A 27,886-nucleotide genomic window follows, 5' to 3' on the forward strand; every position below is an offset into this window, starting at 1 on the left:
AGCATAATAAATCTGGCATCATTGCACCACCATTTTGTGTTCACGTGATCAGACGTTTTTTAATGGCGGACGCTTCGCACAAACTGTCGTAAACGAACACAAAAATCCAAAACCTTGAAGCAGAAAGCGCTCCAACAATCGAATTAAGTGAAGCTACTTGCAGTTTCGACTTTTGTTAGTGTTGTGGTGTGCGAATAATAATTAATCGTGTTATGTGCGTGCGAGCGCTGGACGCGCGACCAATGTAACCTCACATAGTTGTTGTGCGCGTTTGTTTGTTGTTGGTGGCGGCGCCCGCGGGGGTGGTGTTGTTTTGGATGCGGTGCAGCGTCTGCGGTGGTATGCGCTGAGCGCGAGCATGGCCGACGTGGTAGCCGCAACGCAGACGCAGGGCGATGGCGGCGCCGCACCGCCGAAGAAGGACAAGCTGTTTGACCCGTCGGTGGAGATGCTCGTGAATGACTTCGACGACGAGCGTACACTCGAAGAGGAAGAAGCGTTGGCAGCTGGAGAATCTGAAGATCCCAACGCAGAGCTCTCAAGTCTGCAGAAAGTAAGTTTATAGGTTAATCTAAACAAAAGAAAATAAACAAATAATTCAATAAATTTTTGTTTAGGAGAGTAATATGCCTTTGGAGGAGTTACTGGCATTGTATGGATATCACAATGATAATAATCAAGAAACAGAGATGACTGTAGATGATGAAAATGAAAATGATGGTGAGAAGGAGAATGAACATGAGGCTGAGGCAGAGAATGATGTGGAGGAGCCTATGGATGAAGAACAACTTGAGCAGGAGGAGGCTGAGTGTGAGCCTGAACCTGTGGAGCAACCCTCAAACTTACATGCTTTATATGAACCCATTCCAGAAAGTGACCAGGATGCTTCAAGGCTTCTTCGATGTAAGCTAAATTTAAAATCATTTTTTTAATTTTTAAACTTTATTATTTTATACATAATTTTTAGCTGTATCCCGAGTAAGCGAAGAAGAAGAAGAGGATTACGACTACAGCCCCGATGAAGATGAGTGGCGAAAGGTTAATAAGGTTAATTTGTCTTTTTCACTCATGCATATCACTCCTAGAATCATAGCCTTGTCCATACAATCATTTACAATTCACAAGAAATCTCCAAAAACGAAAAATTAATATTTTTTATGTTCCTACAGACGATTATGGTTGGTAGCGATTACCAAGCACAGATCCCCGAAGGTCTGTGTCATTACGATGACGCGCTGCCATACGAAAACGACGATAAGCTGCTGTGGGACCCGAACACGATTCCGGATCCGGAAATAGAGGCGTACCTGAAGAAAGCGGCGCATTCCAGCCGCCCACCCGCGATGCCCATGGGCGCGCAGCTGCGCGACGATGAGCAGGCGCTCTACTTGCTACAGCAGTGCGGGCACAATATGGAAGAAGCCCTTCGACGGATCGGCATACAAGTAATACCTGCCTCGGATGCGATGAGTTCGTGGTCGGAGGAAGAGTGTCGCAACTTTGAGGCGGGCGTTCGATCCTACGGGAAGAATTTTCATCAGATACAACAACACAAGGTAATATATTTTATAATTTATCTTTTTAAATTGTTTTTAACTTTGGGAAAATATTCAGGTTCGAACACGCTCAGTCGGTGAACTAGTGCAATTCTACTACCTGTGGAAGAAGTCCGAGCGACACGACATCTTCGCAAACAAGTCGCGCCTTGAAAAGAAGAAATACACACTCCATCCGGGCCTAACGGACTTCATGGATCGCTTCCTCGAGGACCAAGATGGCCGCGATCGCAGCTCGTCGCCGAATGTGCAGTGCAACGCCAGTGGTGACAGCAAAAAGTCTTCTTCGTCTTCATTGACTGCGGCCATTACAGTAGCCACAGCTGCTGCCCCTGCCTCCTCCGCCACGCCCCCAGCGCTCGCCGTCGACATTACGCCCACCATTACCGCCGCCAAGCCCGTCGCCGACACGTAGTTGTTATTATTTATTGTTAACCAAAATTGCAAAGATATATTTTTATACGACGCTATTAATAAGCAGATGCGGGCGAGCAATGGGCAGGCGGGGCCATGGACAGTATTTATTGCAGTGGACGGCGAACGTACAAACACGAAATGATTATGAACAATTTGTGCGGTTGCTGTGTTGTTCTTCAAGAGACTTTCTACACATTCATCGAAAGGCTAAGGAAGAATGACGATTCGTACTTTGTATACACACACGTTAAAAATTATTTTAATTACTATGACATAAATTACATAAATGATACCATACTTGTAAAAATATGGCGCGTGCGCGCAATGTTGAAAATTCGATCGCTTTCTTCGCAAGAGTTTTCAGTATCTTTCAAATATAAAACAAACTTTACGTACAAAATCACCAGTTGTTTTGATTTCTTTGTATATTTGGTTGCCTATCCTGAAGGTTTAAACAGCTGATTGTTTAAAGGAATATTCCTGCACGTCCTTGTCGCTTCCTCTTTACGCCGTTCATCATGGCGAGTGTATTTTTACACAACCCACCCACGGTGCGATGTGTGACTCGACCTCGGTTTGTGTTTGGCATGCGCTCAACGCGCGTATGAAATTTGTGTTATTTTTAGGTTGTGCGAGGCATGTCAATCTTGCCTTGCGTCATTTCACGACCGACGTGAACCAGCTGCACTCTCATTGCTGGTGTACTTCCGGTCAGTGACGACATTTTGCCAATACTAACCTAGTTTTTGGCATTCCAACATGGCGCGGAAGGCGTGTGAGAGCGTTGCAAATAGTGTGAAAAACGCCCTGTATCTTCTGAATTAAAGTACTTTCTTTAATTTTCTTGCTTTTATTTTATAGTATAAGAGACCCTCTACACGATGCATACTCTTTCAACCTTCAAAGCCTTTTGGATGTACCTTAAAATTCCCTTCAAACCATGTTAATATTATGAAAATTAAAGAACATGCCGTGGAAACGCCCTGTATCTCCTAAAATAAATTACTTCCTTCAACTTTCTTAGCACCATATAATAGCCTAAGAAACCCTTTTTACGATGCATTTTATATCAACCCTCTAAACCCTTTAAAAGTGCCATAAAATGCCCTTCAAAAGTTGTCAATTTTATGAAAATTTGAAAACATGATGTGGAAAACGCCCTGTATCTCCTGAACTAATATACTTTCTTTAAGTTTCTCAGCGCCATATTATAGACCAAGAAACCTTTTGTACGATGCATTTTATTTCAACCCTCTAAACCCTTTAAAAGTGCCATAAAATGCCCTTCAAAAGTTGTCAATTTTATGAAAATTTGAAAACATGATATGGAAAACACCCTGTATCTCCTGAATTAATTGACTTTCCTGAAGTTTCTCGCCGTCAAATTAAAGTTAGAGAGTTCATCTATACGTTGCATACTCTTTGAACCTTCTAACCCTTCCGGAAATGCCCTAAAATGCGGTTTAAAAATTGCCATTTTTGTCCAATAAATTTCATTTTTTGGTCGAAAAACCAAGTCAAAATCGTATTTAAAATTATTTTCTGTCGAACAACAGGGTCGAAATTATTTTTAAGAAATTATTTTCGGTCGAACAACAGAGTCGAAATTATTTTTTAAAAATTATTTTCGGTCGAACAACAGGGTCGAACATTTTTTAACAAAATTATTACCTGTCGAACAACAGGGTCGAACTTTTTTCTTAAATTTTTTCAAGTCGAAATCGTCGAACTGCCCCTCCACCATCAAAAAGTTTAATAGATTAAATGGCGATTATCTAAGAAACTAAAAGAGATAGGAAAAAAGAATTTCATAATCTTGATCCTTAGAGAATTCTTTACAAGACTGCATATGTTTTGTAAAACGACCAAATTTGAATAAAAAAATTAAAGAAAAGATTTTATTAAAAAAATGGCAAAAGATTTCTCTTTTTTATGTCGAATGCAGTTTTCATTACAAGTTGCAAATAGAGCCCAAACGGTTATTGTGAGCAAAAAATGTTACTAAAATAATCGATGTAGAATTTAATTATCATTCAGAATCCGAAAACAGAATTTAAAAATTCCAACTTTTAATTTCGAACATAAAAAAGAAATCTTTTTTTATGACGAAATCTTTTTTCACCAAATTCACCTTCTATAATAATTGGAATTTCTGAATTTTGTTTTCGGATTCTGAAAGTAGATTAAATTGTGAATCGGAAATCAGTAACACCATTAACGATTAAGGCCCTATTGGCATGTAAAATCCAATTTTTGTATTAAAATTGCAAATAGGGCCTAAACGGTCAATGTTATATTCTGTTTTCGGATTCTTCAAGCTATATTTTAGATAAATATTCTAAATCGACTGTTTAAGTAATTATTTTCCTAACATTAAAGATATAAGCCCAATTAATCATAATAATTCATGGAAATCCAACAAAAATCAGGCGGGAATTGTCTATGTCCACTTTCTGCGTTCCTAATAGCACGAACTGATGAGCAGCTCAATTTTCTATTTCCTCGAGCAAATTTTGTTGAAAATTCCGTTGAAATTTATACACAAAATGTTTTGAATATTAGGATCGCAGAATGTGCGAGTAGGCTGCTGAATTAATAATGAAACTTATTGTAACACCCAGTGGCGGCATAATTTATTTATTCATAAACAGATGGCAGTGGTGACAAAATTTAAATAAATTATGGTAAAAATTAAACTACAAATTGATTTTAAAGTGTTTCACGATTGCAGGAATGCACAGTTATAAGCCATGCTACAGTAGTTGCCTAAAGATACCTTATTAAACAATATGCATAACGAATACGTCCACTATTAATTTAAAACCAATTTTTTATTTAATATTGCACCAAAATTAATTTAAATATTGTCACTACTGCCATCTGTTTATGAGTAAATAAATTACGTCGCCACTGGGTGTTACAACAAGTTTCATCATTAATTCAGCAGCCTACTCGCACATTCTGCGATCCTAATATTCAAAAGAATTTTGCGTAGGAATTTCATCGGATTTCTCAACAAAATTTGCTCGAGGAAATAGAAAATTGAGCTGCTCATCAGTTCGTGCTATTAGGAACGCAGAAAGTGGACATAGACAATTCCCACCAGATTTTTGTTGATTTCCATGAGTTTTATGATTAATAAGGAATATAGGGATAATGTTAAGCAAATAATTACTTAAATAGTCGATATAGAATTAAATTAGCTTGCGGAATCCGAAAACAGAATATAACATTGACCGTTTAGGCCCTATTTGCAATTTTAATACAAAAATTGGATTTTACATGCCAATAGGGCCTTAATCGTTAATTGTGTTACTGATTTCCGATTCACAATTTAATCTACTTTCAGAATCCGAAAACAAAATTCAGAAATTCCAATTATTACAGAAACTGTATTTGCTGAAAAATGATTTCGTCATAAAAAAGGCAAAAGATTTCTCTTTTTTATGTTCGAAATTAAAAGTTGGAATTTTTAAATTCTGTTTTCGGATCCTGAATGATAATTAAATTCTACATCGATTATTTTACCAACATTTTTTGCTCACAATAACCGTTTGGGCTCTATTTGCAACTTGTAATGAAAACTGCATTCGACATAAAAAAGAGAAATCTTTTGCCATTTTTTTATTAAAATCTTTTCTTTAATTTTTTTATTCAAATTTGGTCGTTTTACAAAACATATGCAGTCTTGTAAAGAATTCTCTAAGGATCAAGATTATGAAATTCTTTTTTTCCTAGCTCTTTTAGTTTCTTAGATAATCGCCATTTAATCTATTAAACTTTTTGATGGTGGAGGGGCAGTTCGACGATTTCGACTTGAAAAAATTTAAGAAAAAAGTTCGACCCTGTTGTTCGACAGGTAATAATTTTGTTAAAAAATGTTCGACCCTGTTGTTCGACCGAAAATAATTTCTTAAAAATAATTTCGACCCTGTTGTTCGACAGAAAATAATTTTAAATACGATTTTGACACGGTTTTTCGACCAAAAAATGAAATTTATTGGACAAAAATGGCAATTTTTAAACCGCATTTTAGGGCATTTCCGGAAGGGTTAGAAGGTTCAAAGAGTATGCAACGTATAGATGAACTCTCTAACTTTAATTTGACGGCGAGAAACTTCAGGAAAGTCAATTAATTCAGGAGATACAGGGTGTTTTCCATATCATGTTTTCAAATTTTCATAAAATTGACAACTTTTGAAGGGCATTTTATGGCACTTTTAAAGGGTTTAGAGGGTTGAAATAAAATGCATCGTACAAAGGATTTCTAGGTCTACAAAATGGCGCTGAGAAACTTAAAGAAAGTATGTTAGATCAGGAGATACAGGGTGTTTTCCATATCATGTTTTCAAATTTTCATAAAATTGACAACTTTTGAAGGGCATTTTATGGCAGTTTTAAAGGGTTTAGGGGGTTGAAATAAAATGCATCGTACAAAAGGTTTCTTGGTCTATAATATGGCGCTGAGAAACTTAAAGAAAGTATATTAGTTCAGGAGATACAGGGCGTTTTCCACATCATGTTTTCAAATTTTCATAAAATTGACAACTTTTGAAGGGCATTTTATGGCACTTTTAAAGGGTTTAGAGGGTTGAAATAAAATGCATCGTAAAAAGAATTTTTTGGGCTATAGTATGACGTTGAGAAACTTGCAGAAAGTATATAAGGTCAGGAGATACAGGGCGTTTTCCACATCATGTTTTCAAATATTCATAAAATTGCCTACTTTCGAAGGACATTTTAGGGCACTTCCAGAGGATCTAGTGCGTTGGAATGTAATGCATCGTAAAAAGGGCTCCTTGGACTATAATATGGCGCCGAGAAACTTGAAGAGAGTATAATAGTACAGGAGATAAAGGACGTATAACATAATATAAATACCTGTTTGAAATTTCGGTATCCTTGCTTGCTGCGTGTTGTCTTGTGCGGTACCGTAAGCAAATGCGCAGGCGCAAGCTGCATCCCGTGACTAAAGTAGCCACGACCTTGGCCGTCCGTGTTTAAAATACCACTTTTTGCGACCTAAACCGTGGAAAAACTGGCGTTTGATAGGTGGAAGTAGAAAAACGTAATAACAAGTCATTTCTGAGCAGAATAAAGAAGAACGTTTCTTTATTGTTTTATTATGTGTTATTTTTTTGTTTCGTTATCATGTTCATGTTCCATCATATTTATTTCCTATTGTATGCAAGTCTAATACTGATTAAACGTACAAAAATCGAAGGATCATAGTTCGTTTTCTCATTTTCTGTTCTCATTATAATTTAACATTAATTTTTTTCTTGTTTATTTTTAATTCTCATTCATAGCGTTGTGTGTGGTTTATTTTTGTTCAAAATCTTTGTATTTTTTTGTTGCTTTAGAGTTTTACACAAAACGAATTTTCCTTGTATCATTTGTAAATTGTTTTTGTTTGCGCATGCGCACTCGTCGAAACACCTGGATTGCTGTAAAACTAGCGAGAGAGTATTCGTAATTAATTTAAACAACAATGATAATCCGTAACATGTAGAATATAATAGGAATCAATTAATTAAATTCGCACTAGTAGAAACGTAATAATAATCGTAATAAGTAAATATAAATTTGCTAATATATAATATTCGTCCGCGAATGTCCTCACAATCATAGATGAGAGTAATAAAATCGTTTGTGTGTGTGTTCTTCTTTTGCATATTTATTTTTTATGCGGGCGGGGGGCGAGTAGTGGCGGTGGGGAGGACGGGGCGTCGCGCGTCCACGCCCATTGCACTCCCACTCCACCAACAACACAAAAATCACAATGATATAGGCGCCCGAAGAGTTTATATTACATTATGTACTTCGTTAGTTTATGTATAAGTAATTATAATACGTATTTGTTCACAAATGTTCTTCGTAAAAACGAGTGTACTTTACAGAATTATGTGTGTGTGGGAGGGATCAGGGGGCGGGTAAAAGGAATTATGTGGGAGGGGTATTGCTGCGTCGACTAAAGACGGCAACGCTGCGAACGCAGGAACGTTGCCGTTGCAAATGGCCGCCGCGTGGTTCGCGTCGCGTGTCTCGTGTAATTGACTCGTCCGTCGGCGGCAATGTGATATGTGAAAGTGCGAGGGGTGGGCAGGGGCGGTTGATTTGTTTGGTGGGAGTTCGGTGTGTGACGATTAGAAACGACGAACGCAGGCACACACACACACAGTTTACGTTTTGTATATTCGCACGCACACACTCAGGCACACATTGACACATACACTCGCGCATTCACGCTGACATTCTGAGATCCGAATGTTTTATTTTGTTTTGTTTGATAATGCACGAACTCCCGTGGTTCTCGGCTCGGCCTACCTAACAACGATATCCAGAGAGATAGAGAGTTTAAAATACGATCTGACGATGAAGTGTGTGGGCGCGTGATGCAACTCGAGAGGGGGGAGGGCTGAAGAAAAATATATCACCGTTTACCCTGTGCAAGTCTCCCGTGACTCCCGTCGCACGGACTTGCTAGGCGCTAGCCGAACGCATGTACAGGTACACACAGCAGATAGGGGGCGGGCGCGTCGCGCGATCAGCGCGGCGGCGGCAATCAGAAGCCGCCCAGATAGGGCGGATAGCCAGGCGGTGGATGCGCCGGTTGCGGATAGCCGTAGTATGGGTAGTTGGGGCTGGGCACGTGCAGGCCGGCTGCGGCGGCGTGATGGTGTGCCGCGTACGCGGACTGCGCATACGCCGATGGCAGTTGCGGATAGCCGCCGACGAGTGGTACCGGTTCGTATGGTGGCGCGCTCCACGTGGGCGTGGGGTACAGCGGGTAGGCGGAGGCAGGCGCCGGCGTCGATGAGTAGTTATACGCAGCTGCCGGACTCACAGCGCTACGGTGATACCCACTAAACTGCGCACCGTATTCTCCACCGACGTGTTCACTACCCACGACTCCTAAGGGAGGCGGTTCACCTTCTGTGATGCTGGGTATCTGATCGACGAGTGATTCAAGCCCCGAGAGGCTTTTCCTTGCCATATCCTGCGGCTGACGCGGTGATGGGTAGTGCTGCTGTTGCTGCCCGTTGTGTTGTGATTGCGGAGGCGGTTGTTGAGATGAATCTACTCCGCCGCCACCGCCGGCGTGCGGGTACGGATGGTACTGTTGGTGCTGCCCGTGGTAATGATGCTGCTGGTGTTGGCTGTGATCGCCACTGTGCGTCGATGGGGCTGGGCTGCCCCCGCTGCCTAACCGACACTCCGCCTCCTCCGTCATGCTGGTGGGCGGGTCAAAGTCGGGCGGGCCTAGACTAGGCGACGCCGGCGAACCCAGCTGCTCGGAGCTGATCGCGGCGCTGATCTCCGAACTGAGATCGGAGTGCGTGAATGGTTGCGAATGTGGGCGGGGCGATTGGCTGAAGGGAGGGGCCGGGCGTGGGCTGGCTGTGTTGTACGCCGGCCGCGGTGACTGGCAGTACGACGAGGGCGGGTGCTGCGGCGGGTAGAGATTGCTCGAGCTGTTCGGGGGCGTCAGCGCTGGCGTCATATGGTAGAAACTGTTTGGTGATTGAATGGGCGATGGACTCGAGAAGCACTTGGACAGACCCATACCCTGCGACTCGCTGCCGGGCACTACCGTTGTCGCTGAGGGCACGCCCACGCCGTCCATTTGCGCTATGCTATCTTCGACTTTCACCTTCTTAGGCCGGCCTCGCTTCTTCTTGGGGAAATCACAGTTGGCATTCGCGCTCGTCTGCGCTGGGGTCTTGCGCGGCGTGGGCGTTTTCGCGGGCGGCTCTTCGCCATTCTCGAGTTTAATCTTCTTTGGGCGACCCCGTTTCTTCTTGCAGGGAATTGGTACACCGTCCTCTGTTTTCATGACGTCCGTCATGCCCTCACCGAAGGGGTCGGTTTTAGGTTCCGCTTCGTAGCAGGACTTGACTCGCGGCTCGCTGAACACCAGTTCGGATTCGTCGATTTGGCTGACCATGCCGTTCAGGTAATCGCGGAATTTCTTCAGCGCGGCGTAGAATGGGACTTTATCGGCGGCGCGGGGAAGTTGGGCGCACCTCGCACTCGACGAAGGCATCACCCACATGTGCTACAGGGACAAAAATCAAGAAAAATTGCAATTAATCAGAAACAACCCTTAAAATTTAAGTTTAGAGGCATATTTAGAGTAAAACAACTATTGTCCCAATATTTTCCCAATTTTCTTAATTTTAAAAACTTAACATTTTAGAATGAGGTGTGACATGTCAGATGTAAAGAAGATTTAAACAACTTTAACATGTGACATCAACCTATTTTTGTTTAGTCATAAAATTTGGTTCTAAATTCAGTTTTGAGCTAAACACTTCAGAAAAAACTTGAAGGTCAAGTTTGACAGATTAGAACTGTAGAATCCAATAAGAAATAATGTTGTTAGCAACACTGATATGCCCTACAATAATTAAACCTTCTCAAAAATGAAGAATTGACAACTGACAACCTCCCAGAAAGAATTTAACATCAATGTTTTTGGAAATCAAATATTATTATTAATCTAACCAAGTTAATGAATTTGTTAAGAATTGATAGCTTACCGTATTAGTACCGTCGATCACATCGGGTTGTCGCCCGAACTTAAAGTCTTTCTTCCCGGAGAACACTTCATAGATGAGCTTGCCATTGAAGACCGCAATCTTGGGTTTGAACTTGCGCAACTTTTCTAAAAGGATCTGACTACCCTCCTTGATCTCCTTGCGCGTGAGATCAGCGCTGCCTTTGGTCGCACGCGCCACCATGTTTGTGAAACCGATGCCAACCTGCAGCAGTTTGTAATCCTCGTCGGCGCACATCTGCTGCGGTGTCAGTCCAGAAAGGTACAGACACTTCCAGAAGTGGTTGCCGGGACCCGCGTAATGGTGGCCTTTATACGCCGCGAAGAGACCTGGGTTGATACCAATCTGCAAAGAATACACACCATACCAATAAGTGATGAAGAGTAATGTGGTTGTAGTTGTGGTTGTGTAATAAACGTACGATTATGATATCCAGATTGGGGTTGATGTGGTCGGGCAACGTGCGCTTGGAGACCTCCTCTTCGGGCATACCATTGAAACGGTCGTGCTTCTTGCGCTCTTTGACAGGACGAGGAATTCCGCCGTTCAATGCCGCCGCGCTCACATCCGGATTGAAGTCAGCACTGGAAAAGGAAGAAAAGTTTTAAAGGTAAATCCAATTGGATATTGTTAAGCTAAAGGTTTGATATCAATGGTATTACTAACATTGTGGTAGTCATTGAATGGGGAAACAAAAATGGTTGACATTACTCAACTTAAACATTACGCATTTAGCAAACATCAACAGCTAACAACTCCACAACACAGTTTCAAAATAACAGGGAGCTTCTTTTACTGAAGATAATTTAATCACTTGTAATTTCACGATAAATTCATCGTTAAGGTATTAAAAAGATAGTGGAAACTTAAAAACAAAATGTGTCAACATCATACGCTGTTTTGTTTTAACCTAATTTGACAGCTTTTAACGCAACAGTCATGATAACTTCATGGTTAAATCGAAAGTAATTTGACTGTGTAAATTGCAATGATTTAAATGCGATAGCAGAATTATAGCAGAAATTATACATTTTTGGTGATTTTATGAATGATTTTTTGATTTAAAAATTTTCCAGTTGGCAAATCTGATAATTTTCTTTTTCTAGGTTAGAATAATTTAAAAGATAGTCAAATGAAATTAATTTAGTGAGTAAAAAGTGAATTAATATCTTATTAATGTTAATAAAACAAACAAATTAAATTAGGCGCGTAAAAAACTACAAAATGAAGTAAGATATCATATTTAGTCTTATGTCAGATATTACGAAATTTAATAGTGTTTAATTTAAACGGTAACCTATTAATTATAATTGTTAATAACCTAGAGGTAATTGAAAAGCAAAAGTTGTTTGCACTCCGGTGAATCCGAGATAAAAACTGAAAGTTTAATTTTAAATAATGGCACTTAATCGTAACTTTAATCAATTTCTCATGAAATAATACTTAAAACTCAAAAAATATTGAAAACAAAATGAATTTGTGCAAATTTAAAGTTTAAACTTTTTACTTTTTACCCTTGAAAGAAGATTTTAATGCAAACAACATCAAAATATAATTTTTGGTGCTATTTTTTCTGCGACATGCACACACACGCATCCGGACATGCATCGCCAACAAAATGGCCGCCACCATCACTCAGAGAAAAAAAGAACAGCAGCCACAACAAAAAAAAAACGTGCAAACGTGACGCACGCCGCAGAATTATCTCAATAGGTCGTGCATAATCTCCTCTGGGATTGATAACGCTTGCAGTGTGCTCGCGCGGGCGCGCATCTTCAACATTTCAACACAACAACAGCGAGTGTGCATGGCAAAAAAAAAGTGCGCGTAATTGTTCGCCACGCTCAGTTATGATACAGGCCCGCTCGTAAGCAACAGGTGAATTAATTTAAATATTTAACGTCGGCGAGACGCGCCCGCCAAGTTGGAGAGTCTCGACTCACTCCGAAACTTTTTAAAGGGGGTTAAATTCTTTATCGTTTGTTTTCATCATAAATATTTATGACGCGGCGGCCGAAACTTTTCGCACGCCGCCAACTTTAACACTCACACACACACGCGGGCCAAATCACCCTCACTCGCATCGTGTGTTCGAGTGCACGCGCCGGCAGTGGAGGCGGCGCGCGAGAAGGATGAGAACAAAGAAAACGGAGCGCGAGCGCATTAAATATCGCGTCGAGTACAAACAAGTTTCAATTTTACGACCTAGAAAACTCCGCGCAACTCGTGTAACAAGTGTTTGTTTTGCGCTTTTTTCCGCTGCCGCCTGGATTTAAACTTTGGAGGTTATAGACCAGTCATTAAAACATATGATCACAACACAACAAACCATTAGGGCTACTCAATGGGATTATAAGGGTTGTTTGTTGTTTTGTTTTCAAATTTTTTTTGGTACTTACTCTTCTGGTTTGATCTTCTTTTTCCGGCCGCGTTTCTTTGGCCCAGGGGGCATTTGCATCATGGGGTTTGCGGCCTGTTGGGCCATTTGCATCTGTTGCATTTGTTGTTGCTGTTGTTGCTGTTGTTGCACATGATGGTGTTGCATCGATTGCTGTTGCTGATGATGGTGGTGCTGTTGTTGCTGTTGCTGTTGTTGTTGTTGTTGTTGCTGTTGTTGGTGGTGCAGCATTGGCATCGGGTCGTCATCGATGAAACTATAGGGGTCGTCCATCTTCTCGCACTTGACCTGTGGCGGAACGGCGCCGATGTCCGGGTGGTGCGCGTGATGCCCGCCGTGATGGTGGTTGCTGAGCACCGAGGAGGGGTTCGAGGGTAGCATCATATCGCCGCTCGTCTCGTAGCCGTCGTCCTGCGGCTCCAGCTTCATGTTTCTGGAAATCCACAACACATTCTTGATTCACACGGACACAACAAGCACGCGCACAGAATGAATAAGAGTTTGGTACTGAGTTGTGAGGCGAGTACGACGAGTTCGAGTACGGAGCCGTGTCGGTAGGAGATGGAATGAATGCAGGTGTATGGGTATTGTTTGCTCTTGCTGGTGTTGGTGGCGAGCGGGTGTCATGTGCGCGAGAGAGTAGAGTAGAGCGTTTCGAAAGTCTCTACGGCGTGGAGAGCCGTGGAGGTTGTTGTATAGAGGTAGCAAACACTCGTGTGTGCATGTGTGTGTGTCGTGTGCTCTATCGGTGAAGGCGATCGGGTTGTGGGTTTGGTTTGGTTTTGGGTTCGAGCGGTCGACGCGCCGAAGGAGGTGGTAGGCCATACGGTGCAGCTGCGATTGCCCGCGATGGCGAAGAGCACCGCTGGCCGACTGGCCGGACGCGAAGGACGGTCTCGCTTGATGATGATGATGGCACGCAGGTAGAGAGAGGCGACCGGCGGGCAGAAACCAGGGCCAGCTCTCTCCGCGACCGCGCGCGCGGCTCTTTCACAAAGAGCCAGGCCGTAGTATGAAAACCAGCGCGCCTCAACTTCGCATGCACGCAGCCAACATTTGTAGGCGTCAATGCGACCGAAGAGGAGCATGCACATCGGAAGGCATCACCCAAAACCCAACAACATGCCGCGTCGGCCGCAGCGCGTCGAAAATAGATTGTGGGATTACATCTGCCGCACGGCGCGCGCTCTGGGTATTTTTGTAGTGCGGCACCTCCGGACGGCAGGCGGACGGCGGCCGCCGCCGGCACACACGCGAAAGAAAACAAAATAATCAATGAGAATGGAAGGTTTTCGGGGGGAGGCGTGCTGCACACGCACGCACATACACACACACATGCTCAGTCACAGAACTACGGGCGAGCGCGCGGCGGTGTGGTGTGGCAGCATAGCGGGTGGAGGCGGTGGAGGCGGCCAGGGCCGCACGCCGCACACCTACGTGCACACAGAGTGCACACGCACAGTACCGGCCGGGCGAAAACCCGAACGAACGCATCAAACGCATTCGACGCACGCACGCACACCGCCGCCCCCGCGCGTTACCTCCACCGCCAATCCATACATTTCCTATTCACTCCGAATGCAACGCATTCGTACTTACACACACACACACAGCGCGCGCGGAAACTAATTTAGGACCTTTTTTTCTTTGTCAACCGGATGTCCCATGTTAAATCTAGGACTGGGGAAGCGCGGCAAATTTGAATGTTTGTAAATTTCAGGACGATGGGTTTTTCTTCGAGCGCACGATGATGATTGTTTACATTCGCGCTTGGCGATATATCGAGGACGGGCGGCGATAACGCGCGCGCCGTCGAACTAATTAAACAAGGACACCGCCGCTCGGAACAAAGCCGATTGTTTACACACGCGATAAGGATGAGTTGCGACGCGGCGATTGCATAAAACTGCACGTAGATACCGCACCGTGGATGATGAAATGGCAATGAAAGAGGTTGTGAGGTCCTGGGAGCACTTCCGGGTCGATGAAGTCGAGGGTGTTTTGAAGGATGCCGTCAGGATGAGCGAAAACCAAAAAAAAAAAAGGTGGATGCGTACTCACAGCTTGTATTTGTTGGCGAACGGATGGTTGTAGTCGTTGTAGGCGATGGGGGCGATGGGCCCCGTGGGGCCAAGTGGATCGACGGGGGCAGGCATGCCGCCGGGGCCCGCAGCGCCGCCTCCAGCCTCCATGCTAGCGCCGAGCAGCGACGTGGACTCGCGGAAGAGCGTCGCCACCTGCATCGGGCGACCGCTGGCGCCGCCGCTGGCCGCCTCCGCCGCCGCCGCCGCTCGGGGGGCCGTCGCAACCGCAACCGCACTGCCTGCACCTGCACCTGCCGCGCTCGCTGCTGGTGGCTGCCGTACGCGGATGGGCGCCGTCGCCGAGTCTCTCGCTGCCGTGCCCGACCGACGCACCGAAAAACCCAAAAAGCGACACAACAACCTCACCCTTTAAAAATAGTCCCGCAACTGTGATTGGTTCAACGAACGTTTCAGAAAAATCAATAGGCGGCGCGTGTGTGCGTGCGCGCGTGTGTGCGCCGCGGCGCGCGTGTATGCGACCGGTTCGTATTTTTGTGCGAGCGCTCGCCGCTGCCGCTGCCGCCACTGCCGCCGCCGCTGCTGCCGCTGCCGCTGCCGGTCATTGTCGATGTCTCCGTCGTCGGCGGCGTCGCGCTTTTTATCGCGCGAGCGCATTCCGCGCGCGGTGCGCGCCGAAAAATCCGCCCGCGTCGTTTGCTCTATCTGCCGCCAGAGGGAGGAGGGGGGCCGCCTCCGTCGCCGCCGCCGGCTCACACTCCGCGCTCACAGCTCACTCGCAACTTGCTGCACTCGCGCTCGCACCGTCCGCCCGCTGCAGCAGGCGTGAACACACTCCTCATACTGCCTCATACACTCCTGCTGCCTGCATTCGCGCGCCGTTCGTTTCTCTCGTTTTCGCCGCTCGCTCGCGCGGCTGGGTTACGCAAAACCAACAGCCGTGACTAAACTCGGCGGGTCGCCTCTACACTCGCGCAGAATCGCACTATTCCCTTACATTTCCACTCGCACACATTAAATTCACACCCCTAACACATTTCGCAACTTACAATATCAAAAACAAATGTTTTTGGCGAAACTTCAAAATAATGTCACTGCTAACATTGACAACTTCCGGTTTGCTTGCACTGAAATTCCGCGAAGACGGACCTGCACGCTGCGCGATGCATTCGCGATTCACACCGTGAAAGCCGCGCTCGCGCTCGTTTTGTGCGTTGCGAAAAAACCAGCTTGTGCAACGTCGGACGAGCGCAAACAATGAGAACACAATGGGAATATGCATGATAATGGACACTAATTAATTGCAATTTGTACAATGCGACAGCGTCAGCGCAAGCGAAACCAGTTTTTCTCTGTTTGCAGGTTAACGGCGCACTACTTTTACGCACCAGCCACCGAAACGTGGCGAATATTTGCTCACAGAACTGAAATTTATTAAATTTGAAGGGTAAATTAATATTATAATTATGAATTAAATTTGCGTTGGTGTTGCTAGAGCCATCTGGTGGCAGGTGCTCACACTACAATGCGTTTAAGTTCATTACCAACAAAGAATAATTTATTTTATACCAACAGAATAAATGAAAATAAAGTTTGGTCAATGTTACTTAAAATTTGTGCCAAGTAGAAATATTAATTGACTTTAAACTCATTTTATTTGTTTAGATTCTTTCTAAACTTGATTACATAACTCTATGTGAACGTGAGTTTTATTTTTAATATTTAGTTAAAAGTTATTAAATGTATTGTGAATACATTTAAATTTGTTGAAATTAATAATAATTTCCCATTTTAATAAATTACAAGTTCAAAATTGAAACATGTGGCGACATCTGCAGGCAGAACAAACTACTAAACTTCCTATTTGATTCATGTACATCTGGGATACAAATATACAGAGTGCTAGAATACTGCTTATTCAGGATCAAGTCTAAATACTTTGAATTTATAGAAATAACATAAAATAATTTAAGTTTTAAATAAAGTAATAAAATAAAAAACATATAGTATCAAATGTTTTTCTCTCTATTTGATAAAAAATAAGAATTAAAATAATTATGGTCTACATCACCTGGTATTAATAGACGTGATCTTTTCGTTGAATATGATCTGATGTTGCCAAGTTTAGAAGGAAAAATGCACTGCGCTCTGCCGTAGCCGCAGGCAGACGACGAACGTCTGGTGTACTTGACCAATCACAATAGCAACGAGACGGAACGGCTGGTCTGCCATTGTTGATCTGCGTCGCTTCGAGCTTGTTATTTTGTTTCTTCGACGGCGATCGCCAGCCGGAAGCCCACAGTGGAGGTGGCTCGCCAACAGGAACAGCGCGCGGTCGCCAGCAGGTACCGCCAACCTACATGAGTGCCGCTACGCCGCCACCGCCGCCGCAGTCGCCGCCGTCGCGTTGTTTTCGTGGTGAGTGGTGCGAACGCAATGCACTAAGCGCGTGACGACCGCGAGTCGCAATTTCCTCCAGCACGATGGGCAACTGCCTGAAGCGCGCCACCACCGACGACATCTCGTTGCTGCGAGGCAGCGACAGCGTGCGTGAGACCTCCTCCGACCAGCTGGGACCATCTCCCTACCAGGTAAAGCCCGACACATATTCAAAACAAAAACACCTAGACAACCTGGAGCCTGATTAAATCCGGTGATTTTTGCAGGAAACGCTGCCCATACAGGCCGCTTCGCCGGTGTACCATCCATCGCCAAGTGTAACGCGTTCCGTGGGTCAGCTCACCGAGGAGGAGCAGGTGAAGATAGCCAAACGCATTGGGCTCATTCAACACTTGCCCACCGGCACTTATGATGGCTGCAAGAAGGCACGCGAGTGCGTCATCTGCATGGTGGAGTTCCTCGTCGGCGACCAGGTGCGCTACCTGCCGTGCATGCACACCTACCACATGAAGTGCATCGACGACTGGCTGATGCGCAGCCTCACGTGCCCCAGCTGCATGGAGCCGGTGGACGCCGCTCTGCTCACCAGCTACGAGACCAACTGAGCGCGCGCCCCCCACGAATACAATACACAATACACACATACACAACCTAACCAACCACCACCACGGCCAGTGCCTTGCAACTGCTAGTGAAACTCTGTGATCTGAAAAAACAAACTCTTGTCTGTCTATGTCCGAATGTATAACTCTCGATCAATTAACCCCCACTTCCTGCGGGCGCGAATGTGCACTCACTCACTCACTCACACACACGTTAGGTGGTTGTAGCTGGTGTGGATCTTGGATGATCTTACTTATTGGGAAACTGGAAAGGATAGTCGAGTGGCTGTGAATCTGCCTCTGGGGGATGTCGGCGGTTGCAAAGCAAAACCACCGACGCCCGCCGGAGGCCGGATGGATTTGTATAGTTCATACTTTGAAGAAAAACAACCCTAGTTAGATATCTGTTTTATATTATTCATACACATAGCTCTTAAAAGTCTAAAACACTTTAAATTAAAAAAAAAAAACGCAAACGGCTGGGGACACATGGTGTGTGTTTCCAGCCTTAGAATGAATGCGGAATGAGGTGAGGCGTTGCGAAACAATACCGACGACTCATTGTTTACACTTACATCGGCCCGAATATTTTCAAACAGCTTTACACACTGCGCGCTGTTAATTGTTTGCTGCTTTTTTTTTTGTTGCGCTCTTCGAAACGCCTCACCTTGAGCGAGTCTAGGATTGCTGGTATGCATGTGGTAAGCTGGAAACCTCTTCGTACACCCTGTGCTAGTAGATCGGCTAGAACTAGGAAAGGAAAACAGGTCACATTTTACAATAATAACAAAAAAGATAAAACCGGTTGCGTACGTCCATCGTCCATTAAATCGCGAATTAATTTTAAGCGTACACGCAAATACATAACAGACACTAGATACGTGCTGAGAAATATTTTAAATTGAGGTGGTGTTTAGACAACACTCTGTATAATCAATCGTAGCCAAAGATTGTGATTTTGGCGAGGTGCATCACACGAATATTTAGATGATTTAAACAAAAACACATACAAAACAAAAAAAAAATGAAACTGGAATATGCCTACATTATATCTACTAAAGTAACATACTGATAATACTTGATAAGATGTGTGTATGGAGTAACGCTTGTTTTACATAATGGGACATACGTGTTTTTGTACTACGAAGTAAACTATAGCTGTAAGTGCATATTATTAGCCAAGTTTGTTTATTAGATTGTGAGAGGACGTAAGGGAGCTATCTGCGAAGGAAAGGAAATTATGGCCGTGAACAAAATTATCTGTAAGCCGCAAGGCGAACGCGAGATTGTATTAATTTAATATATATATACTGGAGTAACGATCTGGGAAGGGAAGGAATCGACGGCGAGAAGAAAGGTTATGCGAAACGTGTTAGTCATCAATAATAATAACTATATTATAAAGGTATATCTATATATTTGTTCGTTTCAATATGTTAAGACATTATTACATACAATAAAGTGGACACACTGTATACTGACTGGCGCATCAATGCTCTAAACTAGTGATCGGTTCAGGTTAAGGCATATTCTGATATTTGAGGTTATGTATTTAATAATACTGTGATTGAGAGGTTAAGGCATCCTATCGCACGATGGTGTTGCGTGTCTGGGACCCGGTGCGTGAGATTTGCCGCACGCTGCTGGTGACTGGTTTCATGTGCCGTTGGTCACGCTGTCGTGGTAGGAAACAGCATAGGACCGAGCGGAAACTGTCTCGGAAATTTTTTGACATAAAACCATATATCACCGGGTTTATACAACTAGAAATAATTTTATATTATTAAAAGTTTAAGTGAGGTTAGGTTTATAGGTTACGTTACCTATTGAAGTAGGCCATGAGTGTAAATATGGTTCCCATGTGTTTCTCCCATCCTCCTCTCACAGGACTTAAAATACCATAAGCTGTGAGGAGGTTATCGACTAGTAATGGCGTCCAGCATATAGCGAAGACTAACACGATGACTACTAACATATAAATGACTTGTTTGACTGTTTTACTGTCATCTCTACGACCTGCGCAATTTGAATTTCCTTGAGATTGTTGTTGGATAGGTGTTCCTTGAGAGTTTACCTCGTTCAAGGGTATAGCACATTCTTTTCTATTCAATCTACAAAACAAAACAAACAGGTGTAAATTATTAGTAGTTTAAGATACATAACCTAAAATTTACTTACGCATGGCTGCTGGTCATAATATGGCGTCTCTCCATGACATTCCACACCTCCCAGCAAATAGCAACATAGGTTAAAGTCATAATACAAAAAGGTATGATTAGCACCAGTAGCAACATGTAGATCTCATGCCAACGCCAGTAAGGACTGTCCCAATCCCTGATACACCAATAAAAGTCCTGGTGTTCCTCTCCAACCTGTTGCATAATCTGCACGTGCAGTATAGGCGTTGCTAATAAGATTGATAAACACCATGTTATCAATATGACCCTTTGGGCTTGACTAATTGTACAGATGTATCTGGCTTTCATTGGATGCACAATGGCGTAGTACCTCTCCACGCTGATGGCAGTCAAAGTAAAAACACTGCACAAGGTACTGACATTTTGCACGTAGTGTACTCCTTTGCACAATAACCATCCAGCATCCCAGGTGTACGAGAACAATTTAGCTACCTACAAATATATAATAATAAAGGCGATTACAACTAGGATGTTTGTGTTTGTTGTACGCGTAGTTGTTTCCATTTAGCAGTAAGCAAAATGGCGTGGCAAAATATACAAATCGACGAGGTATGTTAAGTGCTACTTGAAACGTTTTATCTAAACAATGTGAAAGCGGCTCGTAAAAATATGTAAACATATGGCCCTAAAATATGTAACTCTGAGAGCATCTAAAAATAGTTGCACTCTTCCACTCTCGAGAGATCCATTTGTGATATTCGCGTCAGAGCAACAAATTGCAAACTTGCACAGTGGCAGAGTTTAACATCGAAAACGCGTCATGAACTTTAACACTCGAGATAAACCAATTGGTTATCAATTGCAATGGTAGCACTTTGTTGTACTCGTACGAATAATTGCAACCATGCACCAGATTAACTTATTGATCAGGATTACCTTGACTGGGATACAGAGGATGATCAAAAGTAGATCGGCAATGGCAAGGCTGGCGAGGAAGACGTTGGTGACGCTCTGCATTCGGCCATTGCGATATGTAGCGTAGACAATGAGCGCGTTGCCGACGGAGCCGAAGATGAAGGTGATACCATAACACACCAGGACGGGGGCAAGCTCCTGCCAGAAGAAGTGTGCGTGTGGGTCTTGCTCATCTGACTGGTGGTCGTCCTCCATGTCTATATCCATGTTGTCTTACACGCACCACCCAGAACAGAAAGCGTCGATGGCGGTGGCGGCGACTCGCATCGATTGATTGCGCCGCCCCCTGCGATCAACGCGTTGAAGGATTCAATTAGGTTTATGCTTGCAGACGCGCTCGCGACAATTGGACCCGACGCTCAACGCTCAACCCGACGGCAAATCGGCGACTGTTGTGACGACGTCGGCGTCGCGACGCGCTTTTATAGCGCAGCACACTGCTGGGGGCCACCATCTGGCCCGTCGTAAATTCATAAATATTTTGATTGCACCGGCGGCGGCGTTTAAGGGCCCGCGGCAATTATGATAATGATTTTCGAGTGCTGCGAAAATATCCAGAATATGCCGGGGAACACAAAGCATTGCTACAAATTTATTTTCATCGCATTACATTAAACAAGCACCTTGTCATGCAAATTTTGCTGGAATTGAATCTGAATGAGATTTTTACTCGAGCGCAGTTATCGCACAAGCTGAATTTGCTAGTTTTTAATCAATGAATGGAAGCGAAGCTGGTCAAAGCGTTATCAACACAGAATGCTGAATATGATATTTTGTGGTATAAATACTGCTAGTTTAACTCAAGGAAGTCAGTCACACTTGAGGACCTGATCAAGATGTGGTCACAGATTCTCCTCTGCTGCCTTGGTAAGTACTCTAGTAAATTTAATAATTGGGCATAGATTTTGATTGAATTGGTTGATGCAGTTGGCTTTGCCGCTGCTTCCGACTACGGTTGGAAGAGCAACACCGAATATGTCTACAAGGTGCATGGCCGCACCCTTACCGGCCTGCACGAGGTTGAGAACCAATACTCCGGTATGATGATGAAGGCCGCTCTTGTCGTTCGTCCCCAGGACGATGGCAAGCTGATGGCTCAGATTCAGGACGCTAAGTACGCCCAGGTGCACGCCCACCTTCCCGAAGGTTGGCGCAGCGATATCCCTGAAGGCAAACTGTCCTACCAGCAGCTTCCTATCAGCGAGCACGCTTTCGAGATCGTCATCCGCAAGGGTGTCGTTCGCGATGTGATCGTTGCCAAGGAGGTCGCCAACTGGGAAGCTAACTTCATCAAGGCTATCGTCAGCAACCTTCAGCTTGATACCCAGGGTGAACGCGTCATCAAGTCTCATGTTAACCAGCTTCCCGAAGCTGATTCCAACAACGCTGTCTTCAAGACCATGGAAGACAGCATTGGTGGTCGCGTTGAGACTCTTTATGACATCTCTCCTCTGCCTGAGTACGTTCTCCAGTCGCAGCCTTGGCTCGCTCCCAAGCCCGAGATGAAGGGTGATGGTGAGTACATCGAGATCGTTAAGAACCGCAACTTCTCCCGTGCCGGTAATGTTGGTTACCACTTCGGTCTTGGAAACAACGTTGACTGGGAACCTTATTCCAACCAGATGGGTGACTTCTTCCTTCGTTCTTCCATGAGCCGTGTTGTTATCTCTGGCAAGCTCCAGCACTACACCATCCAGTCCGCTGCTACCACCAACAAAATTATTCTGAGCCCTACTCTTAACAGCCAGCAGAACGGTATGGTTGTGTCTCACTTGAACATGACCCTCCACCAGGTTCAGCCCGCTCAGGGTCAGTTCCAACAACCCCAGCAGGGTCACAACCTTGGCTCTCTGGTCTACAGCTACAACAAGCCTTACTCCGATAACCACGAACCCAAGCAGTGGATGCAGAACCGCGACGATGAAGATGTCTCTGACTCTTCTTCTGAAGAGAACCAATATGCTCAGCGTTACAACCGTCATCGCCGTTCTTCTGGCAATCAGTACACTTCCGGTGAATCCCATGAATACTGGACCCAAGACCAGCCTCAGCTTCATGAAGCTCCCGAGACTCCTCTTCTTCCTTTCTACATTGGTAACCAGGGCAAGTCCATCAAGCAGTCCCAGAAGGTGCAGGTTGAGCAGGTCGCTCAGAAGCTTGCTCAACAGATTGGTGAAGAGATCCAGCGCCCCGAGCACATCCACAAAGAGAAGACCCTTGCCAAGTTCACCATTCTTGCCCGTATTGTCCGCATCATGAACGAGAACGAGATGCAGCAGGTTGTCAAATCTCTGTACTGCACTGAAGAGAAGGGTGCTAAGCTCGACTCCTGGAGGGCTTACCGTGACGCTCTTGCTGAGGCTGGTACTGGTCCCGCTCTTCTTACCATCAAGGATCTTGCTAAGAACAAGAAGATCCGTGGTGAAGAAGCCGCTGAACTGATCGCTACCGCTGCCCAGTCTGCTCGCCACCCTACTCCTGAGTACATGCGCACCTTCTACGCTCTCGCTACCTGCGATGAGGTCAAACACCAGGCTATCCTCAACGACTCTGCTATTCTTTCTTTCACCACTCTTGCCCGCAAGGTGTACAGCGACAAGGTATACTCCGACAACCAATACCCCACTCAGGCTTTCGGCTCTTTCCGCAAGAATGAGCAGGGTCAGAAGTTCGTCGCTGAGGAGGTCATCCCCTACTTGAAGCAGCAGTTGAATGAAGCTGTCCAGCAGGCTGACTCTCACAAGATCCACGTTTACATCCGCGCTCTTGGCAACGTTGCCCAGAAGAAGATCCTCGGCGTTTTCGAGCCTTACCTTGAGGGTAAGAAGCAGTGCTCTCAGTTCCAGCGTCTGCAGATGGTTGTTGCTCTTGATAAACTTGCTATGGTCCATCCTAAGGTCGCCCGCTCTGTTTTGTACAAGATCTACCAGAACGCCGGTGAACAGGCTGAAATCCGTGTTGCCGCTGTCTACCAACTCATCCGCACTGGTCCTCCCGCGTCTATGCTCCAGCGCATGGCTCAGTACACCCATGTTGATGAAGATGAGCAGGTCAACGCTGCTGTCAAGTCCGCTATTGAATCCGCTGCTGAACTTGAAGGTGAACAGTTCGCTGAGCTTGCCGAGAATGCTCGCTCTGCTCTTCCTCTGCTTACCAAGAACACCTACGGCATTAACTACTCTCAGAACTACCTCCGCTCTTACGTCATTGACGAGATGAACATGCTCTACAAGCAGGACATCTACTCCATTGGCAGCCACGACAGCCTTTTCCCCAAGGGCCTGAAATACTACCTCCGTTCTGAACTCGGTGGTTACAAGACCGAGATCGTTAACCTGAAGGCTATGGTTTCTTCCATCGATGAGCTTACCAATGTCCTCCAACAGCAGACTGAAATCCACCAGCAGAAGCAGAAGCAGCAGAAGCAGAATGCCCAACAGGCTCAACAGAACCAGTTCTCTAGCGAGTCCATCCTTCGTCTTTTGAACGTCCAGAATGAGGAACGCGAACAGCTTGAGGCTAACCTTCTTCTCCAGCTTGGAGGTGGTGCCAGCCGCTTCTTCACCATCAACAACCGCACTGTTGAGATGCTTCCTGAAGCTCTTGCTCACATTGAAGACCTTCTCCGCCAGGGACAGAACATTCACTACACCAAGTTCTTGAACCGTTTTGACTTGACCATCAGCTACCCTACCGCCATGTCCTTCCCCTTCGTCTACACCTTGGATGCCCCTACCATGCTCCATGTGCAAGGCAAGGTCCAGGCTACCGCTGAGCCCAAGATCTCTTCCGGCGACAAGATCCACAAGCCCCAGACCCTCAAGGCTCAGTCCGAAATCCGTGCTGTTGTCTCCACCAAGGTCCAAGCCAAGCTTGGTTTCGTCACTCCCTACGACCACCAGCACTACATCGCCGGTGTTGAGAAGAACGTCCAAGTTCATATCCCAGTCAAGTCCCAGATTGAGATTGACCTGAAGAACAAGCAGGTGCACGCTGAAATTGAACCCCTTCAGCACGACAAGAACACCCAGGTCTTCCACTACAGCATGTACCCCTACACTGCTAAGCACGACATCCTCAGGACCCAGCCCCTTCAGGATTCCGAGGTCCAAGTCATCTACCAGCAAGAACAGCCCCAGACTCGCTTCGAAACCGTTGTTGGCAAGAAGGCCGGTATGGCTTTCCGCGTTGAATACGTTTCCGAGCAGAAGCACATGGACGGCAAGTGGCTGTACGACCAGCTTCAGCGTCACGACGCTATCTCTGCCCTTCTTGCTCCCGCTGTTGATGAGACCATCCAGCACACCAAGTTGAACATTGAATACGACGCTGAGAAGTCTCAGGCTCGCAAGGCCATTATCCGCATGGGTTACGAGCGCCGCTACGAAAACGACGACTCTTCCAACGACTCTACCAACGAAGAACCCAAACTCGAGCAGTTCTCTCAGCTGCCCAAGGAGTCCAAGGCTCGCCAACAGAAGTTCGCCAAGATGGCCGCCGCTGGCATCCGCTCCGCCAGTGTTGGTGTCTACGATGCTTCCATTGAATTCGATGGTCAGAACAAGATTGAATACGCCGCTACCCTTGCCGTTGCCTCCGGTCCCGCTGACCACAAGGCTCGTGCCCTCTTCTACGTTAAGCGTAACTCTGGTAACCACGGTGAATGCAAGCCTTTTGAATTCGCCGCTGCCGCCAAGACCCGCGCTCCTAACACCAACGCTCTTGACTTTGGCTACGCCCTGAAATTCGACCCTACCACCGCTGCTCATGTTGAGATTGCTTACGGTCAGGACCTCCAGTCTGCCGCCAAGGTTCAGGTTCATGCTAAGCTTGAAAAGAGCGAATCTCGTCGTCGTTACCTCCAGGCTCATCCCCGTGCCCAGGAATGCCGTCATGAAATGCAATCTGGTAACTACCAGCTGCCCGCCTGCGCCAACATGACCGCCGAGGCCAACCTCCTTGACCGCGTCCATGTTCAGGTTCAGTACGATAACATCACCCCTGTGATCCGCAATGCCACCTACAAGATCTACTCCGCTCTCCGTCATATGGGTTACTACAACCTTGATGAGAACGTTGTTTCCGCCCAGGGTACTGGTAAGGACAACCAGATCGAACTTGAGGCCCGCTTTGAGCCTGACTTTGAATCCGTCAATGTCACCCTCCGTGCCCCCAAGGTTGAAGCTCAATTCAACGAGATCCGTGTCAATGACTGGGCTCGTCAAGTTGTTGCCGTCCACCCCGCTTATCCCTTGAACTACCGCGCTATGTCCCATGCTCTTGACATCGATACCTATGGTTCCATCTGTGTTGTTGACAAGAACGCCGCTAACACCCTTGACAACAAGACCTACCCCTTGCGTCTTGGATCCGGCTGGACTGTGATGATGCAGTACGTGCCTACCTTCGCCCGCCAGCACCACCAAGAACAGAAATACATCCAACAGCAAGAAGAACAACAGCAGGAGCAATACGTTGTCCTCGTCCGTGACTCCCAGTCCGGTGAGCACAAGGAACTTAAGATGACCATCCGCACCCCTGAATCTCAAGGTCAGCTGATCGAAGTTGATGTTAAGCCCCAGCAAGGTCAACAGGGTGAACAACCCCGTGCTCAGATCACTGTCAACCAGAAGGCTTACCAGCTTGATGACAAAAAATCCACTGATATCGAAGGTGGTCTTATCCAGATGTACGTTCTTCCCCGTGGTGAGGTCGCCATTGAGGTCCGTGATGCTTTCTACGTTATCTACGATGGTGAGCGTGTTATGCTTTCCGCTACCCACGACAAGTTCCGTGATGCCGTCCGTGGTCTCTGCGGTACCTTCACTGGTGAACAGGTCAACGACTTCCTGACTCCCAAGAACTGCATTGTTCGTGATGCTAAGCAATTCGCTGCCTCCTGGGCCATCGAAGGTGAATCCCGCCAGCATGCTGGTCAACACAAGGGTGAATGCGTCTACGAGGATGTTGAATACGTCAACGTTGTCTCTGACTACGATGCCGGCCGCACTCAGCACAAGCAAGGCAAGCACCACCAACAGCAACGCCAGCAGGAACAATACGAGCGTTCCGGCTCCAACTCCGGCTGCAGCAAGCACCAGACCCGCTATGTTGAGGAGAACGGTGAGATCTGCTTCACCATTCGCCCCCATCCCGTCTGCAAGAGCTCTTGCCGCGCCAACGGTGAAGAGGAGAAGAAGGTCCCCGCTCACTGCGTGAAGGCTAACAGCGTTACTGACCTGTGGAAGAAGCAGATCCAGCGTGGTGCCAACCCCGACTTCAGCCACAAGAGCGTCACCAGGGACGTGCGTGTGCCCATGCCCAAGTCCTGCACCAGGCAGTAAGCTCAAAACGCATTAACAAAGCGTTAAGAAAGCGTTAGCATCCCAAAAATGTAAAAAAAATATAAACAAATAAAAAATATAAAAAATATAATAACCTTGTGATTATTCTTTACGCGGTAGTATATTTTAAATCTAAATCAACAACCGACTTACTCAGTAGTACGAGAAGAACATTGTAAAGTTTAATAAAGTTTAACACAGTGACGATTTGACACAGATTTTTTCTACTCATCATCTAGTTACTAGTAAATTGTTGCTTCAATGGCGTAATTCATACTCACTTAATCCATTACATTCATTCATTCATTATTGGATTCATGATTTAGTTATTTAACTTATGTTGCACCCTGTATATTTCATTACTTTTGGGTGGTATAACATCCGTTTATCAATTTATAACTGATACAAACTTAAAATCAAAAGATTTGCGTTGTTTGAGTATTTTTAAGACGT

At 45.4% G+C, this 27,886-nt stretch overlaps 5 protein-coding genes across 6 annotated transcripts; 3 read left to right on the top strand and 2 right to left on the bottom strand.

Moving 5' to 3' along the window:
• Positions 1-42: 42 nt before the first annotated feature.
• Positions 43-2,373, top strand: LOC135797325 (mesoderm induction early response protein 1). Of its 2 annotated transcripts, none has more exons than XM_065309611.1 (5): positions 43-553; positions 618-903; positions 968-1,047; positions 1,170-1,556; positions 1,615-2,373. In XM_065309611.1, the coding sequence occupies exons 1-5, from the start codon at positions 359-361 to the stop codon at positions 1,969-1,971; spliced, it is 1,305 nt and encodes a 434-aa protein (XP_065165683.1). In that variant the 5' UTR covers positions 43-358; the 3' UTR covers positions 1,972-2,373. The 2 variants fall into 2 exon arrangements, with proteins under 2 accessions (XP_065165683.1, XP_065165684.1); XM_065309612.1 differs by having other exon boundaries at positions 968-1,038.
• Positions 2,374-7,055: 4,682 nt separating this feature from the next.
• Tdg (Thymine DNA glycosylase) lies at positions 7,056-15,990 on the bottom strand. The gene is made up of 5 exons (XM_065309398.1): positions 14,994-15,990; positions 12,934-13,365; positions 10,956-11,118; positions 10,517-10,879; positions 7,056-10,032 (listed from the first exon to the last, which is right to left on the bottom strand). Exons 1-5 carry the CDS (start codon positions 15,173-15,175, stop codon positions 8,539-8,541), a joined length of 2,634 nt encoding a protein of 877 aa, XP_065165470.1. The 5' UTR covers positions 15,176-15,990; the 3' UTR covers positions 7,056-8,538.
• A 1,126-nt stretch (positions 15,991-17,116) lies between these two features.
• Rnf11 (Ring finger protein 11) lies at positions 17,117-19,451 on the top strand. The gene is made up of 2 exons (XM_065309310.1): positions 17,117-17,565; positions 17,641-19,451. The coding sequence occupies exons 1-2, from the start codon at positions 17,458-17,460 to the stop codon at positions 17,977-17,979; spliced, it is 447 nt and encodes a 148-aa protein (XP_065165382.1). The 5' UTR covers positions 17,117-17,457; the 3' UTR covers positions 17,980-19,451.
• Positions 19,374-21,480, bottom strand: LOC135797109 (QRFP-like peptide receptor). The gene is made up of 4 exons (XM_065309308.1): positions 21,051-21,480; positions 20,155-20,606; positions 19,800-20,087; positions 19,374-19,739 (listed from the first exon to the last, which is right to left on the bottom strand). The coding sequence occupies exons 1-4, from the start codon at positions 21,294-21,296 to the stop codon at positions 19,562-19,564; spliced, it is 1,164 nt and encodes a 387-aa protein (XP_065165380.1). The 5' UTR covers positions 21,297-21,480; the 3' UTR covers positions 19,374-19,561.
• Positions 21,481-21,850: 370 nt separating this feature from the next.
• On the top strand, positions 21,851-27,495 carry LOC135797843 (vitellogenin-like). Its single transcript, XM_065310389.1, has 2 exons — positions 21,851-21,956; positions 22,017-27,495. Exons 1-2 carry the CDS (start codon positions 21,926-21,928, stop codon positions 27,431-27,433), a joined length of 5,448 nt encoding a protein of 1,815 aa, XP_065166461.1. The 5' UTR covers positions 21,851-21,925; the 3' UTR covers positions 27,434-27,495.
• Positions 27,496-27,886: the final 391 nt, after the last annotated feature.

This window comes from Atheta coriaria, unplaced genomic scaffold (genome assembly GCF_025399875.1).
Source record: "Atheta coriaria isolate IRGN ID8LTWV9N9 unplaced genomic scaffold, Caltech_Dcor_3.1 hic_scaffold_8_pilon, whole genome shotgun sequence".
Classification (NCBI taxonomy): domain Eukaryota; kingdom Metazoa; phylum Arthropoda; class Insecta; order Coleoptera; family Staphylinidae; genus Dalotia; species Dalotia coriaria.